Source organism: Pollachius pollachius, assembly GCF_949987615.1.
Source record: "Pollachius pollachius genome assembly, chromosome: 14".
Classification (NCBI taxonomy): Eukaryota; Metazoa; Chordata; class Actinopteri; order Gadiformes; family Gadidae; genus Pollachius; species Pollachius pollachius.
The window spans coordinates 1376208-1396207 of NC_136947.1; the positions used below are offsets into that span (position 1 = coordinate 1376208).

The 20000-nt window shown below is 45.1% G+C and overlaps 2 protein-coding genes across 2 annotated transcripts in view; one reads left to right on the plus strand and one right to left on the minus strand.

The window, feature by feature from the left end:
- ak5 (adenylate kinase 5) overlaps positions 1-569 on the minus strand; it is a 51912-nt gene extending 51343 nt beyond the window's left edge. The window contains exon 1 of the mRNA XM_079751479.1: positions 258-569. Coding sequence (XP_079607605.1) covers positions 258-317 — 60 coding nt within the window. The 5' untranslated portion in view covers positions 318-569. The remainder of the gene's footprint in view (positions 1-257) is intronic.
- A 1743-nt stretch (positions 570-2312) lies between these two features.
- The window catches only part of pigk (phosphatidylinositol glycan anchor biosynthesis, class K), a 25607-nt gene continuing 7919 nt past the window's right edge, over positions 2313-20000 (plus strand). Inside the window, exons 1-10 of the mRNA XM_079750952.1 lie at positions 2313-2428; positions 2676-2729; positions 2820-2911; positions 3382-3517; positions 5603-5714; positions 6351-6447; positions 7724-7841; positions 8999-9109; positions 11718-11890; positions 17035-17110. Coding sequence (XP_079607078.1) covers positions 2345-2428; positions 2676-2729; positions 2820-2911; positions 3382-3517; positions 5603-5714; positions 6351-6447; positions 7724-7841; positions 8999-9109; positions 11718-11890; positions 17035-17110 — 1053 coding nt within the window. The 5' untranslated portion in view covers positions 2313-2344. The remainder of the gene's footprint in view (positions 2429-2675; positions 2730-2819; positions 2912-3381; positions 3518-5602; positions 5715-6350; positions 6448-7723; positions 7842-8998; positions 9110-11717; positions 11891-17034; positions 17111-20000) is intronic.

The following is a 20000-nucleotide window of genomic DNA, read 5'->3' on the forward strand; positions in this document are numbered from 1 at the left end:
CAAGCACACGCACACACACGCACACACACACACACACACACACACACACACACACACACACACACACACACACACCAGTATCTTAAAGAAATAATTTGTAGCCAGTTCATATTGTTTCTATTGTTGTTTGTTTTTAACAAAATATTTGAGAAGATTATTCCGGTATAGACAGCTATTCCCTTTCTGAAGTAAATAATCATTATTGTTGGAGTCGCCAAGCGACCACGGCACGCGGGTTGCGCCCCGCTTTCTCTCACCTCAAATAGTTGAGGTATCTCTCGTTTGGCGAGATACTCCTTGGCATCGTTGGTATTCATATCTTCGAAACGTCGCGTCGAATAGTCCAGCGCAACTTCGAGGTAGCTTTCTCCTTTGTAGGGATCGTGGTCCGTCTCTTCGGTGACGACCGAACGGCAGACAAATCCTCCGCTATGTTAACTGAAAACCTCAGCGCATTTTTTTTTCCGCGGTGTTACTTCAGAACGAGATTCCTGTAGGCGATGCCACCGTGCCACCCTCCTCCTCCTCGGTCATGTGCCTTGCCTGTCCTCCTTCATAAAGAAGTCTGCCGCGCGTTCTTCTGTGCGTACTAGTTCTTCCGCGGCCACACACACACCCACACACACACACACACACACACACACACACACACACACACACACACACACACACACACACACACACACACACACACACACACACTCACACACGACGCTTCACGTGGACGCGTTGGCCCTTTGAATGCGCGGCACATCTACCGACGCACTGTTAAATTCGCGCACATTTGTTTCACTTGCGCTCATCGGGGACAACAGGCGAACTTGAAGCGCGTGTGTTGGGCGGGTGGGAGTATGGCTGTCTATCTCATAATGGAGCTAGAATGACCACTGAGGAATGGTGGAAGTGAACACGAATTGCCAACTGGTAGCACGCAACGGACATAAGTAATTCATTTTCATGAATATAATAACTATACAGAATAGATTTATTATTGAATTAATACTTAGAATAGGGCCAGTAGGGTAGGCCCAGTACATGCACGAGACAGAAAGACGCGTATTAGTGTTAATAAGAAGGTCTGTACAGATATTCATTTTTAAATGGCTTATGCATGCAAGAAAGCGAGACAATTTCGTGAAAGCGACCGAAAGACTAAAAAGCTTAGTTCAGAGTTCAGAGCAGCTTTGAGGCAATCCAGGATTTGTCTGTCGTTAAAAGCCAGCGCGATGTCGTTGAAGCCTATATGTGTACTGAAGGGTTGCATCCTTGAATCACTAATCCTCCCGATAGCTCCCTTACAGTGCACCTTGTAGAACATAATCAGAGAACGCCTTTAATTGAACCAGAAGTCTCCTCAATAAGGTTTGCGTGCTTGCGTGTGTGTGTGTGTGTGTGTGTGTGTGTGTGTGTGTGTGTGTGTGTGTGTGTGTGTGTGTGACATATTTCCGTCCAACAAAATAAGCACTGAACACACCTAGTGCTGAAATTTGTGTTATATATATTTAATGAGCAAATGTAACTTAATGTTTTGATTTACTTTTCTTTATTAAACTCTTCCGAAGAAAAAGTTTTGAATTAACGTTTTGCGAATGATTCATTCCGCTAAAGCCTTTACAGCTGCGTTCATGAACAAAATAGAGTAGGATTAAGTAAAGTGATTAAATTATATGATCAAGTACTATTTAAAACACATATGACACGGTTAACATGCTATATTCCAGGCAGATTAGGCCTATTGTTCTGCGGGGCTGCTGTGATGGGCATATGATGAGTCCATTATAATTGCAAAGTTGTCTGTCTCACTGATTGTAGCCTACTGGTGTGTAAACCATGGTGTAAAGTAATGTTACGCTATCAGAGTAGCACATCATATTCGTATCATTAAATTATTAATGTGTATTATGTTGCTATGTCTCACGGATGGAGGGATTGTACTTTTTTGTGTGAACCCAACGTCATGGCAAATTATTGTGCTGTGCTGAGTGTAGACATTTCCCCATATATATATATATATATATATATATATATATATATATATATATATATATATATAGGAATACTGGTGAGTCCTATATATATATATGGAAAATGTAATAAAATAAATAAAATAAAAATGTAATAAAAAAATAAAAATATATAATGAATACTATTTTTCCTTTGTTATATTTCATTCATATCTTGTAATAACTTGTTCGATTTGAATGTAAGTACCTGCAAAGAAATTGAATAATCTGGCAGTATTTGTATTTGACAGGGGCTGTTATTTTGAAAAAGCTTCCTTTCAGGAAGTCTTCCGTCATTGGTCGGTTCAGCCCCAGCTGTTGGCTTTACTTCCGCGATCACAATGGCTAGGCATTGTACGGTCATAATATTCGTTTTATTGAGTTTATTTAATTTATCTTTTCTAGTCAGCACTAATAATATCGAGGTAAGTGTCGATTATTAATGCATATAGTATAATCAATGATAAAAGGAATAAATATAGACCTATTCGTTGTCGTTTTAGCAGTGCACCTGCCATGTAGCCTGCTGTCCTCCATTGAGATGCTGTGTGTAACGTGCTGTATTTTATTTCCATTCACCCCTTTCGAATCCTAAACTTATTCGCTTATGTGACGCAAGATAGCGCAAAACTAGGGCATATCCAATCTTAATACGTGTTCTCTTCCTATTAGGACAAAGCAGGTCAGTTCTTCAATAGTGGACATACTAACAACTGGGCAGTATTGGTGAGTCCTAAATAGTCATACCATGTTGTCAAGATCTGAAGTACAGTAAAAACAATCCAAAAATGTTAACGTCTTGAATTTTCTGAATAGGTGTGCACGTCTAGATTCTGGTTCAACTACCGTCATGTGGCCAACACCCTATCGGTCTACCGCAGCGTCAAGAGGCTGGGGATCCCGGACAGGTGAATGGGATACCACAGTGTTAACAATGATGATAATATGTTCACAGGAATAAATAAATGCTGACGTGGGTTTACAGATCCGTTGAATGTTTGAATTCCTTTGAGTTAATGCACCAAGTGAGGGTGGTTACACTTTGCTTATATTAAATTATCTAATGCCGACTGTTTTGTTACTCTTAATCACCAAATTATTTTCCCTTCCAATAAACATCTAATGTATTGTGTGTGTATTGCACATTTATTTATATAATTGCCAGTAATAGCTTGTCTTGCCGACTCCAAACTTACATTGAATAAAAAAGGAACAGGAATACAGCAAAGTGCTGTTGCTACATAGATACCTGTTACATAGCATATAAAGATGATCAATGCGGTCTATAAATATAACAAAAACCTAATACTGTACTAACCTAACTGCAATATATTAACCTAGTATTAACACTTGCCTTTTTGTCTTTTTTGATTTCCAGCCGCATAGTTCTGATGCTGGCAGATGATATGGCTTGTAACCATAGAAACCCAAAGCCTGCCACAGTCTTCAGCCACAAGAACATGGAGCTGAACGTCTACGGTGACGATGTGGAGGTGGACTACCGCGGCTACGAGGTAGGCTGCGATGACCTCGGACTCCCTGCTGAATTGACAGCCTCACAGAGAAAGAAGTGGGGCAATCTAAAGTGACCGTCCAGTATCTCAGTCTTATTTGCCTGTAGGGGCGTCGTCAAGATCTTCAAAATGATCCATATGTAAGACATTTTGATGTGATGAAGGTGGGAAATTGGCTAACTGTCCCTTTTTAATTAGACTAGAAAGCAAGTCTCATGCTCTACGTAAAGCTCCAGAAGCTCGTATTCGATGTAGCATCTCCGTCGTTGTTTTGGGCATCATACAATGCTCCCGTGCCACGTTGGTCACGCAATGTCGCACTGCATAGGTATCACCAACATAAATGTGAGGTTTTGGGTCTCAAAATGATCAGACTTGCGTTAGACTGGTGCTGCAAGAACACAAAGAGAACCATTTCCATGATCTTGAAACATTTAGCCTACACCTAAATGTGTGTTAACTAGAGGACAGATACTACTATGTATTTATTATTATTATTATTACTACTGCTAAGTCTGCTACGACTAATACTACTACTACCTGCTATAAAAAACAAATATTAAAGCAAGTCATGCTTTTCTCTTTGTTTTTGTAGTCTGAGGGATTTGAATAATTATTCATTAATCGCAGATAAGAATTGACCGATTTTAAATATGTATTAACCGACATTTTAGGTTTTATGTACCATTTCTCCAAAAATGGGTTTGGTTTGGTCTGCCTAGTGATGGCTAGAAATGGCAGTAATTGCACCACATTTGATATTGTTTTGTTTGGCAGCATCATTTGTTGAATTATGACAGGCTGACAAGAACAGCCGATTGAGCGAGAGCCTTATTATTTTATTATTCTGGTCATTTAAAAAATAATGAAAGACGCCTAGAAAAAAATTATGGGGTTTGTAGTTTATTCAATATTAACGATTCATAGATTATTGATTCATCAGTTAATGGGAATGCACGAAATGTTCAACCCTAAGACCTACACAATCAAAAACAAGTCTATTTATTCCTCTCAGTCTTTTTCTTTTCCTCTGGTGAGATGCAGTCGTTAAGGATTACACGGTTTACCCCGATGGCTTCTAATCTGCAGCAGCAGGAAATTGCTCGATAGCACAAATGTACTTAAACACGGGAGGACCCAGGTGCTTTGTTTCATCACGGCCCCATGGTGTAATGGGAAAGGCCCGTGGAGTGCCCTTGTGCTTTATCTCGGGTTGTTTTGGCTGTGTTTGCGTCATGTCCGTCACACGCACTCAGGGGATGGCGGGAACACACGCTCGACACCAGGGTGTGATGACGTACTCAAAGTCTCACGAGGACATCAAGGAAAAATGGGGTTTAAAGGATTAAACGATTGTTTTTCTCTTTTTGGTTTAACATTCAAAAGCGGGATAACGTTCTAAATTAAGATGCTTTTCAGCTGTCAGTCAACTGCACAATCTAGCCGTGAATAGGCTTTGTTCATAATGATTAGGTTGCGATGCACCAGAGACTTGCGCTTGTTGTCAAGCCTCTGCCATTCAATCTGAGAGACAGTTTACTCCCCCAACCCACACATACATCCCCCATAAACCAAGCTGGGTGTTTCCAGTTGTTAGATGCGCCTCATTATCCTTTTCTCATTGTATAAATTCAGAGAAATTCAAGCTCATAAATTCTATTAAATGCAGATGATGCTGAAATCTGAAAAATGATATCTCAGGGTGCTGACGTCTCATCGACTCCCCTTAAATGTTTTTGAATGATCCAGGGCTGTGCCACCTCCTATGCTATTTTTTTCAACCCAAACCAGAATATTGATTTTAATCTTTTATATTTTTTTCTATAAATGACAAATACATATTTTTTGAGTTTGAATTTTATTTGAAGATTAACAATGATTAACAAAAGCAAAATTTGGTTGCGACAGACTTGAGGCAAACTCTAAGCACTCACTTTTTTCAGCGCATGATGCCATGTTGACATTTTACTCTTTAAAAAAAAATCTATTATTGACCATAAATTCAAGTTGCGAAAAAATTCAAAAAATCGGTTAATGGCCCAGCTCTAACAGCCCACGGGCTCCGACCTTTGTCCTGTTGCCCAGGTGACGGTGGAGAACTTCCTGCGTGTCCTGACTGGCCGGCTCCCTCCCAGCACGCCTCGCTCCAAGCGGCTTCTCTCAGACGACCGCAGCAACATCCTCATCTACCTGACCGGTACGCCGCCCTGACCCTGCCCGCCCACAGGCCGCGCCCATAGCTAAGGGGCTGGTTATGGTCCCCCTGTTAACGGACCCCTTGCGTCCGCCGCGGACCCTCCTTTCGTCCGCCGCGAGGGGCTGACGTGCGCCTCCCAAAAATGTTAACCATGCGTTGGGGCGATGCATGCAGCGAGGGCTGTGATTGGTCCGCTCACTAAAACCAGACGTAGAACCAAAACAGGTTCAAGACTGCGTCGAAGCAGCTGTGTGCTCCTTGCGTTTCGTTGACGTGGAACCCTAATCGTCCCTTAAGGCTGCGTGCACGTGTGTGTGTGTGTGTGTGTGTGTGTGTGTGTGTGTGTGTGTGTGTGTGTGTGTGTGTGTGTGTGCGCATATGGATAAAGGAAGAGTTCTTGAGAAGGTACAGATCGCTCCTCTGAAAGATGGCTAGCAGTAGCCACGGTGTTGATTGGGCGGACAGCGCTCTAATGTTCCGTGTTGTAGGAGTCTGTCCTCCACATTCCCGATCGTATCTCCAGGTCAGGCCACAATGTCATCTACTTGGGCTTTAGGCCAAAGTCCATTGATTTGTTAAGTGACTGTGTATGTTCTTTTGTTGTCTTGTTGTTTTTGCTGTTTGTTTGTTTGTCAGGTCATGGCGGGAACGGCTTCCTGAAGTTCCAGGACTCTGAGGAGATCAGTAACGTAGAGCTGGCCGACGCCTTCGAGCAGATGTGGCAGAAGAGAAGGTACAGAAGACCGCAGCGTGAAAGAGATCCAGATAGAGGCCCTAGGGCTGCACTAGCTCTGCTCAACATCACTCGTTAGGGCAGGCTGATACGGGGTTTAAATGAGTCTTCTTCCACTAGTTAATGCTTCCATTCAGCTAACAACGGGAGAGACACACTCCCTGGTTAACATGTGCTTGTGATCGCAACCCCCGCCAGCGCCCGCCTTACCCTGCCGCCCTGTTCCCCAGTCTCATCCTCCCTCGTAATTAGTGGACTATTTGTGAATGGGTCGTTACCGTTCGAGGTGCTAGCAGGTGGTTGATTAGCACGTGCACACGCATGGCGATACAGCAAACCAGGCTCCGGTTAATTGGGCTTGCGCGTGCAAGGCAGCACCCCTGTGGCATTGGGTCCCTCCTCCCCCCAACACACTCTGAGCTACGGCACTCATCTCTGGCCTCCTGAAGGACGTATCACAAGCGGCCTTGGGGACTTTAGACTACAGCCGTCTGGCCTCTGAGAGACCCGTAGCTCCCTCCAACACCCAGCCTCCCCACCCTAGCAGCCAGCCAGCTTCCCCAATGGGACCTATTAGTAGGGAAAGCAGGCCCTTTGATCACAGAAGGAAGCCGGGGAACTGGCGAAAGTGTGAAGTGTGAACGTGGGCGTAAAGACCGGACCGGGTAGACTTGTTTTTTTCCGGGGGTCGTCATGGCAACTGGTGTCTGGAGGATGATTTTGGGTGGAAGGTTGGGTATTATACAATCCTAAGAGAAGAGGAGAAGTGTTGCATGATGAGATTCGCTTTCAGGCGCACTTGGTGTGTTGTTGCTGGGTATAAGACAAATGCACAGAAGATGATTCCTATTTTTAGGGGATCGCGCTCCAGAACTGACTTGTCAATTCAACTGTAACGTAGTTCCCAGGGAGCTGTGTAAAAATGATGGAGATCAAGATCAAGACTGTTGGTGTTTTATTTGTGAAATAAAAGTGATAAATTGCTGCACAGTAAGACTATTATGCCGTTTCAGTCAAAGGTAATGCCACCATTAAACTGCACCTTCTTGAATATAATGAGCTATATAATGTATTAATTTTATGTCTTTGGAAGCTTTTGAAATGTACGCATTTCTGTGGCTATCTTCTTGGCCCAGCTTCAGTCTAGGCCGGACTGATTTCCACTCTCCCAACCCCTTTTGATCTGGCCACCGAACTTTACATTTTGGCCTCATCGGAAAGTATTTAACCAGACACCTGTGTGTGTGTGTGTGTTTGTGTGTGTGTGTGTGTGCAGGTACAACGAGCTGCTGTTCATCATCGATACGTGCCAGGGAGCCTCGATGTACGAGCGCTTCTACTCCCCCAACCTGATGGCTCTGGCCAGCAGCCAGGTCGGAGAGGACTCGCTGTCTGTGAGTTACCTGCGGGCCTCCATGAGATACGGGCGGGGAAATCACCTGCTTGCTGAGAGCCAGAAATCGTGTCCCCCTTTGATTAACAGCGATTGTATCTGGGGGGGGGGTAGCTTTTTGTGTTTCTGCAATTCACAGCTCATCAGAACAGCCCAGCTGTGCATTGAGATTAATTCAGCAATGCCCCTTTTTAAAAACGAGTCAAGATAAAAAGCTTTCTTTCTGATTCCTGATGGCTTCTCTGCAGAGTCAGAGCGCTTCTATAGCCACTCTATTTCTTTGACAGCATCCTCTGATCGCTTTTGATTGCGGTGTCTACTAAGCGACTTAATCTAGTGTCATTTAAGAATATTAAGGTTGGCGTTTTAAGCCTGGACTGCAGAACCATGGAGCTTCCGTTTATCAATGTTGGATGAGGGTTGGCGTTTCCGACTAGCTCACACCATTATCAACAGTGCAAACACGAGTGGATCATTATCATTAAGATGCTGGTTTAGTGCTCGCTATATTTTGATTACCTAGCCCTTTTTTGCAATCAGCCAAAGCCCTGGGCATTATCAACTAAACATGAAATTACCCTAACTGAGTTCAATTGTCTCCACAAATGCAATGGCACAATCAAGTCTTTCTAGTAAAATTGAAGTACGTTTTTAAACTCTCGAGTTGTTAAGGCTCTGATTGTCAGCTGTGATTATTTATTTTGTATCACTGCACTCAAAGAATGCTGTGACTTCTGTGAGGCCCTTAGCAGAAGTAGTGACGGCAATCATCCGATGCAGAGCCAATAGAAACCCAATGCTGTTCTCCGGTGCTGTGAGGAAACAGCACCACGTATTGGGCGTTTGTGGCAGTGTTATTCTATGCGTTTACTGTATGTATGTATGTATGTATGTATGGATGGATGGATGGATGGATGGATGGATGGATGGATGGATGGATGGATGGATGGATGGATGGTTTTTTTAGAGAAAAGACGTGTTAGAGATTTACGTACATACATACATACGTACGTATGTATTTAAATCTCTCACACCTCTTTTCTCTAAAAAACCCTCCTAAAACGTTAAGCCTTGTTGTAGGCTAACCTGCATGAGACCACAGAGGCTTTATCAGCTTTTATCAGCTGTGGTTTGTTAAGCTCCGTCTCTCCGTCTCAGCACCAACCCGACCTGGCCATCGGAGTGCACCTGATGGACCGCTACACCTTCTACCTGCTGGAGTTCCTGGAGGACATCCACCCCTCCAGCACAACCAACATGGACCAGCTGGTGAGCCTGTGATCCCGATGTGGGTGCTGGGTGCTGGTGTGGGTGCCGGTGATGGGTGCTGGTGTGGGTGCTGGTGATGGGTGCCGGTGATGGGTGCTGGTGTGGGTGCTGGTGATGGGTGCTGGTGCTGGTGATGGGTGCTGGTGTGGGTGCTGGTGATGGGTGCTGGTGTGGGTAGAGGAAGAAGTCTTGAGAAGGAACAGAACGCTCCTCTGAAAGTGTGTTGAGTGGGTGGACAGCGCTCTAATGTTCTGGGTTTAGGAGTTTGTGTGTGTGTGTGCGCCCAAAGGGGTGTGTTGTTTAATTGGGTGTGTTTCGTGTTCATTAACATGGGGTTAGGGTTAACGGAGCATCCATCTCAGCTATTCTATACATGGCTCTGTGCTACGTGAGTGACCCTGGCTGCTGCTTCCGGTCTCCTGAACACCGGAATAGTGTTGAGCTGTTTATTCTCAACCGCTCACTGATGAAGATTACGAGCTGATGTCTAACCTATAATGCGTTCTTGGTCAGTCCGAAGCTGAGAGATCTCTACCTAGGTAACAACCGCGGCACTCGTTTGGAGTTTGAACAACGCCACCACCCCCCTCCACACTTCTCGTCTGCAAGTATGACGGCCGTCGAGGGGGTCTTTTCCTTCGCCTGGTTGTCCTTGGAAGTGTTGTGAGTGAGCTGGGGAGCTTAAGAACAAAGAACACTGAGACGGCTGCAGGGTGGGGGTTCCTGGGAAGATGTGGACGCCGGTTGGGGGTTGAGGACACCTCCGTGGTCCAGAGCCCAACACACGCTACGGTTTTTTAGAGAAAAGAGGTGTCAGAGATTTACATATATACATACATACATACATACATACATACATACATACATACATACATACATACGTACGTATGTATGTATGTATGTATGTAAATCTCTAACACCTCATTACTCTAAAAAACCCTCCTAAAATGTTAAGCCTTGTTGGAGGCTAACCTGGATGTCGCTACGGCTGACCTGTCGATGTCACCTCAGGGGAACACAGCCCCAACGCAGCGCTTGTGGGTCTGCTGGTCTGAAGAGAACGGTTCCTTTTTTTAAAAACATGAAAGAGAGGGTGGCCGATAGACCACCTTAATGCCAGAACGCCCGGGAAGCCGCACTTAAAACAGACTGGCAAATGTCGAACTAGTGTGCGTGTGTGTGCGTTCGTGCGTGCGTGCGTGTGTGTGTGTGTGTGTGTGTCTCACACCTTTTTAATGGCAGATTAGGCAGCCAGGTGTGTTGGTGGGGAGGGTCGACTTGTACACACCCCCATCAAGAGCGATCAGTCTGATGAGCAAGATTAGCGCAGACGGGTGTACCACAATTATTCGGATTTCCCACCCTTTTCCATTTTATTTGGAAGGTTCGTTGTTTGTTCTCCCACATCTAGTCTGTGAAGGGTTGGATCAATGATTAGATTTTCTCTGGGGTGGAAAGGAGCTAAAACACTTTTTCATCACTTGCACTTTAAGGAAGACAAACGTTCAGTGTCTCTGGTTCTACGATGAACGCCTCTTGATCCCAGCCTCATATTTCACAAGCGGTTCTCAAGCTTCTTTTTTTTTGCAAGACAAAAAGCTTCCCTCATTGATTTAATGTGTGGAAAAAGGGGCTATGTTTGAAGAGCTTTGTTCAGTAACACACTATTGAGTCACTCTTTAAGAGGATTAATCCTGCAGTCTTAATACCCCAGGTAGTTATAGATTAGGCATGGGACGAGGCGGTCTCTTCTCCACAACACCTTCTCCAATACGATCAGGCCCTCACTGAGGGAATAAGCTGTCCTCTATCTGCCCACTCACACACAGGTGTGTGCGTGTGTGCGTGCCCGTGCGTCATAAAAAGTGATACCGTTTGATTGTATCCTTTGCTATTGTTGAGTGAACATCTGGCCCAGTTCAGCCAGTGCTCCTTCCCTTCCATTGAACCTGACTTAAGGAGCTGAGATCGACCTGCCGCTGAGGCTAGCGACCTACTCGCGTGTTGGCGAGTGGCTACGAGGGAAGGCTGAGTGGAGCAGTGGTATTTCTTTTTCAAATGGTTGTAAACTCTAGCTCACTAAGGCTAGTTTCTCTCAAGTTGCCTCCCCCTTGCTTTAAACATGTTGACTCCCACTGCTGGTCCATAATTGATAAACAAATTGTAGACATTGTTGGATTATTTGACGCTAAAAGTTTATCATCTATTTGTCCACGTTCAGCTGACTCTAGTCACCTCCTCTCTCGCCATTAACGGGAGCGGCGGTAACGGTAAAAATGAGCCGATGGAGAACGTCTGTCTGGCTGCCAGCGGCTCGGACAATAATCCATCACCTCTTGCCAAGTACAGTTTCTCAAGGAGTTTGAAACATTGAACTAGTATGGGTGTCACGGACCGACGAATGGCAGCAAAACTACAAAATCAATTTGTTGCAGCGCAGTTCAAAGAGTGCTGAAAGGTGCCTTTCAGGCCGGCTCTGTTTGGAATGATCTACAATGAGCTGATAAACTACAAATACAGCACACTCACTGTAAATGGGATTACCCCTAATTGAGTCGTAGAACGGTATTTTTAAATCGTTTTTTTTTTTTTTTTTTTTCAATGACAGTTCAAGGTGTGCCCCAAGAGCCAGTGTGTGTCCACTCCGGGCCACCGTACCGACCTTTTCCTGAGGGACCCAGGACGTGTCCTCATCACGGACTTCTTCGGGAGCGTCCGCAAAGTGGAGATCACCATGGAAACCATCAACCTGACGAGCCCCAAGGAGCCTTTGCCAGAGAAGTAAGCTAATTATGTGTTTGGTTGTTTGTTTGCTGTCACGTTCATAGCGACAGTGAAAACAGAACGATGAATGTAATCATAATACTTAAACTGTTATTTTGTGACCGCTTCAGGACATTAATAATTGAACAATCTTAACATGCGCTCTAGGGACCACGTGAGGCATCAAATGGTGTCGACCCGACCTTGGTGACAAACAAACAAACAGGTTTCACTGAATCATCAGATCATTCAACTGAACATGCATTCTTGCGACAGATGTCTGATTGGTCACGTTTGACTTCAGCCGTCCAATGGGAGGAGCTAAATTGTTGAATCGGGTGTTTAGTCCAATAATGAGCAGTCGGGACTCATTTAGCACAGCCCTAGTTAATTACATTGATTCACTGTGCTAAAATGGAGTGCTTGACCCGTTGGTGTTAAGGCAGATAATTACTTCTCAAGGTTATAAAACCTAGTAATAAAGTGGCCAAGTTAGCAAACATTGGCCGACTTCAATCATTTTCCTCAGGAATAAACTGCACAGTACATATTTTGTATGTGTGTATTAATGCACACATAATACCTACCACAATTATAACGTATTATGTCCCATGTAAAAAGCTTTTGAGGGACGTTTTCCCCTGCACATGAAGAGTGTGTTGAGGGCAGTCGTCCACTAGATGTCAGTAGTGCGCCGTCTTAGCCATTATTTTTGCTCCATCACATTCGGTGGTTGATAAAATATTTACTTACTTTTTTAATATTGACGGATATTGGTTATTCACAGAGTCACAGACAGTCGATCTCATAACAAAATCGTATGAGGTGCATAGTTAATGTTTGGGAAAGATCCAAATGTCAATAAAATAAATTAATCCTATATTTGAGTTTCTGATGTCTATTTTAGGCTTATGTACTTAAGACACACTTGCAGAATAAGCTCAGTTTGATATTCCACTCAGCAGGCTTTTAATGGAGCCATTTTTGGAATTTACATAGCCGACATGGTTAAAAGCCAATCAGTAATTAACATGTAGCCGACAGAAATGTTCTGGTGATCGCCTGCTGAGTTTGGCACAGTTGGTCATTCGATATGTTGTAGAGAAACACACACACTACACACACAGACAGACACACAGACACAGAGAGAGAGAGACTCTATTCACCATTCTGATGCAAGAAGCCCGCAATCTCCTGAATCATTGGCTGTTAAGTAGGGGGTTTTGTTTTTCCCCGGGAAGATAAACGACCAATGAGAACGCACGATACTAGTAGAGGCCGGCTAATGTGGTCGTTTGTTATGGCCGGCTGCAGCGGCCGCTGTCTCGTTCAGGTACACATGCCGGTGAGACTCCAAAACAAGTCCTATTTCCAATTGATATTGCAGATATGACCAAGCAGTCTCTTGAACCTGTTTTGGTTCTGCGTCTGGGTTACGTTAGCGGACCAATAACACTCGTCTCGATGCAAGGTTAAAAATTTCGGGAGGCGAACGTCATGCCCTTGCGGTGGACGCAAGGAGGGTCCGCAAGGACGTAACGCGTGCGTAAACCCCCTTGCGTCAACGCTATAACGCTACCTTAAGCTTGTGAGGTGTGTTTTATTATGAGACCCTGCTCACTGGATTCTGGATTGAATGGTTGTCCTAAAGGGGTTCCCCTTTCAATACATTTAATAATATTAGTCATGATTTCCTTATGTACTTTTTAGTTGCAAAATCCCACCGACATTTCAAATTCCCCCTCACTACACCAGATCACATGCTGCATGCCGTATGCCATGTGTTGTGGATGAATCTGAGCTCTCCCAGGCACAGCCCTTTTGTCCTGCTAATCCCTCCGTACACTGAGGTATCACAGATCATTTGTCGAGGGTTTATTTCACAATCTCTTTTAACGTCTAAGGCTTACCGCAACCAGGGCATTGTCTTTTCACTTCTCTCGCTCTGTCTCTCATTCCCCTGGGAGCTGTCTCTCTCTGTCTCTCTCTGTCTCCTCAAATGTATCTGTGAAGAGTGTGTTTTCTGGGTTCTTCCATTAAGTGAATTACAGTATGGAGTGGACCGCGTAATGCCTCATCCCATTCACTCTATGCAGTCTCAATCGGTGAAGGGAAATGGCCCAGTAATTAACCATGAGCTGCCTGTTGTTCAAGATGCATCCTAACTCATCTTTAATCATGGAGTTTGAATTCATTTGAGTGAGTGACCCGTTTCAATGAATGAAAGAGCGTGCATACATACAGATCACTCAACAGTGAATCACACAGACTGTGCAGACCTTCTTCATGAAGGGCTTAGGACAGTAATCAGCAGGGACCTCACCATACGATATCACAAAGATGTTTAGTGTCATCACGTAATGTCTTGCAATTCTTTAAATATTGATCTATTTGATCTATTGCAATGTGTGATTTATGTATTTAAAACGTCAGTATGAATTTATATTACAAAAATATAAACACAGAATACATTGTCGGGCCCTCGAGGATGGTACCGTCACTTGTAGCTCACATTTAAAAACGAAACGAAAAAAGACAACCTTTTGGAGTCAACCCGATGAGTATTTCAAAAGAGTCCCTATACTTGCATGAATTAATTTAAGATTATTATTTATTCATCTTTTTTAACCCTCTTTTGCTTAAACTTAAGTTGCGACCAAATTGAAATTGAAATTCCTCCATGCCGTTATGAGGCAGTGCTGAAAGAAAGTGACCCATGACCTGTGTTATAATGAAGCGGGCAGAGTTCACGTTCAGAGTGGAAGGCTTTAATTAGGAGAAACAAAAGGCGCACTGGGAGTACTGGGAATAACATCAGTCTGGTCTGAATGGCCTGTCTCGTTCTTGGGCCGTGGCCCAACAAATCTGCCCGGGCGTCTGGTTATCTTCGCTCACACACAGACGCGCACGTGCCCACACACGCACACGCCCACGCACACGCACACGCACACAAACACGCACACGCATGTACTCAAGCCAAGGTAGGAAGAGCTCAGCTGGACGTTATGTTCCAACCCCTCCTCCCACACACACACAGAGGGCTCGCATATCCATCGGACAGAGAGAACAAGACGTACGGAGAGAGAACGCTTTCTCCAGAAAGATTGGCGAGAGAGAGGGAGGGAGGGCGAGCGAGGGAGGGAGGGAGGGCGAGAGAGGGAGGGCGAGAGAGGGAGGGAGGGAGGGAGGGGGGGTGAGGGAGAGAGAGAGAGAGAGAGAGAGATGGAGGGAGAGGGAGAGAGAGATGGAGGGAGAAAGACCGGACAAAGAAAAAAAAAATAGAAATAATAAATAGTCTGAAGATGGAGGGGAGATGGATGGGGTGAGGAGGAGGAGGAGGGGGAGGAGGGGGGGGAGATAACGAATGGCTTCACCTAGCTATCGGTGAATTGCAAACCGGTGTGGTTGATCATTACGCCAGAGGTTACAGCCCACTCGATTGGCTAATTAAGGAAAGTTCCGGGCCAGCTGCCCAGATACACTCTCTCTCTCACACACACACACACACACACACACACACACACACACACACACACACACACACACAGGCCCCCTCGACACGGGCCACTCAACAGTGACTTATGCAGGCCCTGCAGAGTGGCCATAGCGGGGGGGGGGGTAGTGCTCTCGGCAGCCGTATCCCCGTAGTGGGTAAACACACGAGACAACCAGCGGCAGACTGTGGAGACGACTCTGTGATTGCCGCCGTTAAAAGCGGCACCGTTTTAAAGAGCATCTCGTCCGGAGAGCCGGATCGCATCATTTCCTTCTCCGGTGTGACGAGGCTGCAGCCGCCGCGCCGCTGGGGTGTAAAGGCAACCACGAGCGCGGCCTCCGTCAGCCGTAGGCCACGGCAGCCCCGCCGGACGCCCAGAGTTTACAAAACGTCGGCGTGGTTACCGCCCGGAGCCAAATCCTCCCAGGTCGATGGACGAAGGGAGGATCATAAAACGGTGTCTGTCTTTCATCAGCAGCAAGTCCTCGGTTTGTGAGCCCTTTTACAGGATACATGAAGCAGACGCGACTCTAGGGCTGGCCTGAAAATAAAATCTCTGATTTTTTTCAAACCAAACCCGATAATCGATTTTAATCGATTTTTTTTTTTTCTATAAGTGGAAAATATATCTATTTTTAAGTTATTTTTAGTTTGGAGTTTATTTGAAGAATAAGAACGATTAACAAAAGCAAAATAAATAACATCTCCCTCACATCTCCCCCTCTGCTGCGTGCATCAGTTTAAGAAGTTGGAATAAACGTGTTGTGCTTCTGCTTATGGTTGCCACAGAATTCAAGGAAACTACACACTCCCTTTTTTCCAGCGCATGCTGCCATGTTGATTTTTAAAACTTTTCCCCCCCCCCCCCCCAAACTTTTTTTTTAAATAATCGATTTTCTTTTTGAAAAATCGTCCTAAACCATTAATTCGAAAAACAATTAACAATCGATGAATCGCCCAGCTCTACGCAACACATGGCTGAGAGGTTTCCTTCGTCACAACTTTGTTCCGCTGGTTGATGGCTGATGGAGCAGGGATGGCCCCGACACACTGATGAACCAAACTGACACAGCTCTCTCTCTCAGCTGTCAATAACAACCCCTGTCAACACGTATCAATCACAAAGTTCCTGTGTAACACCTCCCACACTCAGAGCTGATCAACTGGGTCATGTGGGCTGGTGGGGGGGTCCAGAATGTGAGGCATGGGTTTGCTATGGAAATTCAAAATGATCTTCAACAGGGACCCTTAGTAAACTACCCAATGCCGCTCTCACTCGTTTTTTCTACCCGGTTGAATAGTTAATCTCTGGTGATTATATATTTTTTGTTCTGATGTTTGGTTGCCGGGGAATAAAGCAAAACTAAAGGGGGGGAAATTAAGCATGGTTTTGGTTCTGCGGTTGTCACGCTGCATTTGATTGGCTGTGCTCCAAAGCGATGTGCCAATCAACAGGCCCGACAGGCTCACACACCATCTGGCAGGGGAGACACTAGAGCTCTCTCTGCTCACTGACAGCTCCTTTCTTCAGCGCTGAATAACGGCACTCTGCCTGACACAAAGCTTCATGTTCTCAGCGGCTAGCTCACACCTTGTCTTCGTTTTTAGGAAGTTATTAAAAGCGGTGTTTTTGTGTGTGTGTGTTTGTGTGTTTCTTTCATGTCAGGATACTGTCTGAGGACCAGCAGAGAGAAACACAGTACTATGTGGACCAACTGCCGGTGTCTGGGATCATCCATCAGGTACACACAGACACACACAGACACACACACACACACACACACACACACACACACACACACACACACACACACACACACACACACACACACACACACACACACACACACACACACACACACAGCCCATGTTCTGGAACATGTTCATATTATAAAGTGCACCAACTTCGACAGTCGATAGTGTCGACAGTAACCTTCACACATCACCTCTTTCCTTCTCTTTAGAAAAGTTTTTCCATTAACGTACCTTTTTTAAATCTCCCACGTTGGCACTTGTGCTAAAGCAGCAAAAAGAACCACATTAATCATCTTTGCTGAGGACGTGAGGACAAATTATGGCTGCATGAGGTTTTTGTTCTTTTCTTTCCGATCACGTCTGGGCGCGACATTTTTAGGTTTTGAGGTCCAATTCCCTACGAGGAAGGATTTCTTCCGTGCTCATATTTGGGTTACCCTTCGGAAGAACCACAGTCCTGACATCATGCCCCCATGCATATCTAAATGGGATTCTGCGGTAGAAGGAGAATATGAATTTAAAACCAGGCAATGTGCTTTCGTCTCCTCCAGATTTGTTTCAATTTACGACTAATTAATCCACATTTCTCGCTATTAGTGACTAGTTTGTCCAAAGTCGTCCCAAACAACGTCTCCGATCTCAAATCCCTTGTGTCCCCCCATCAAAGTTAACTTTAAAATGAAAGACCCTCTATGCTAACGAATGTTTTAAGCTGGCATGGAGAAAGTTTCACAGAATGTGATGCTTTTGCTAATTTCTGTGTGTAGCAAGTGCCGCCGATGTGTTGAGTCAACAGCTGAGCATGACCCGAGCTGGTGCTGTCTCTATGCTGTGTTGGAGTGTGTGTGTGCGTGCGTGTGTGTGCGCGTGTTGGAGTGTGTGTGTGTGTGCGTGTCCCTGTGTTACCGTAACGAAGAGAGGAGGGCCATCACAACAGTTTGAACGTCCTCAGACACCAGCTGCGTTTCGTAAGCTTTGATTTTTTCCCCGGCCCTCATACTAACTCCACTCCCCCCCACGGTACTTGCTCATGAGTCGATATTAAATTGTCTCACACCCGTTGGCATTTCATAAGGCGTGAAGTCTGTCTTTTTTTTTGTTGCAGATTTATGTATTATTATTATTTATGAAGCCGCAATGCGTAGCATTTCAACTAGCTCGTAGCTTAAAATGACCTGGACATATATGTAGTCAATGTTGATGCTCATCACCATAATGTTAGAAATATAATCACATCCTACAACTGTTATATTCAACAAATAGAAAACGCTGTCCCTTATGCCCGTACAGCCCTATTTGTTGACAAGAATTGTACATTTGACACTCTCTTAAACCCCTCTCTTTCACGCAACCCAGCCAGCCGAGCTAGTCAAGGCAGTCAGAGTGAGTCAGAACTGTGTTATTGAGTGGTTTTACCTCTAAAAGTCTCCGGCCTACCTACTGGGAAGTGCTCTATCGTACACTTTGCCATTTTAAACTTACTTGTTGGGAGTTGTTTGAGGTACTTTTTTTTTTTTTTTGTAACCAACATGTAATCCAGTCCTCCAGGTAGAAATGAAGCAGCCTTAGTGAGTGGTGAGGCCATCCTGATGGGAGCTCACACACTCTGCAGTCTGGCCTCCAGCCTATTGGAAGCCTCTTCAGAAATGTAAAAGAGGATGTGTCCAATCAGCACTCAGGGGAGGGAGTTTGGGGCCACAGCGAACAAGGAGCACCTTGTCTGCCAAAAAAAGAAAAAAATGACAGTGCCCGAGGAAGGTGTTGCAATGTATGGAGCAATCGAGGCGGTTTACCCAAAATAGACCGAATAACGATGTTAAAAGATGATCAAAAATCTGCAAGGAAGGCCTATCTCTGAGGTAAAGACGCGTTTGTTTCACTTCCTACCCGATTCGACAATAGCGAAGAGAGAAGGCGTACCAACTTAGTTATTCAGTGGGACGGGCCGGAGTTTGTTGAACTACCGAAGGCCACGGCCATTCATTGCGAAACCCAAACTTGAATATCCGGCCGGTGTTATGAGGCAGAATGGAGGGAGGGGAGGGGTGAAGTCCTACTTCTAGACTGCGACCACTCTTTAAAACTTTTAAATAAGGGATTTCAGTGGCGAGCGCCTGTTTAGAATTCGGTGAACCTTTTTGGTACGACCTCCTTTTTTAATAGTATTTTTTATAATAATTCAGAGTCTTGTCGCCTGGCTACGTGATTGTCCACCGCTGACTAAGAGCAGAGCAGAGTGGTCATGGTCGTTAGCGCCCGGGCAGGCTTTACGAGACAGGAAGTAGAGGAAAGCCATGGCGGCAGGGGATCTGAAAGTCGTCTCCACTACCTAAACGTGTTCTGCTGCGCCGCAAACCACCGGCCCGGTTCACTGAAACACTCGGGTCTTGTTCATGCAGCGTGTTAAAAGCAATAGGAGAATCAGTCTCGGACGATCCCAAGCCAAGTACAGCAGAAACGGTGTGTGCGTAGATACGCAAGGCCGCGTGCGTGGGAACACGTTTACTTCACATCTCGTTGGCATCACAGAGACTGCCTGTTTGGGAATGCATGCTACTACCCCGCGGAGGAAGAGGACGAGACGGAGGTCTTGTCAGATTGACTCATATCTCAATCTGGGCTCACTCGATAATTCAATCCTGGCCACAAAATGGCCGCCATCAATCATGTCAGTTGGCAACCCTTTTCTTTTTTTGGGGGGATTTTCTTTTTAAAGATGTCCTATTATACTACTTTTCTGGTCTTAATTTCTTATTAATGACTCCTGACACGAATCACAGCACAAAAAACGATGTCGATTTTCGGGAAACTCTTCCTCTCATCTGGGGGCTTTCGTCCTTCTCCGCCCCCTTGCCCCCCTTCTGCCAGCCTCCCTCC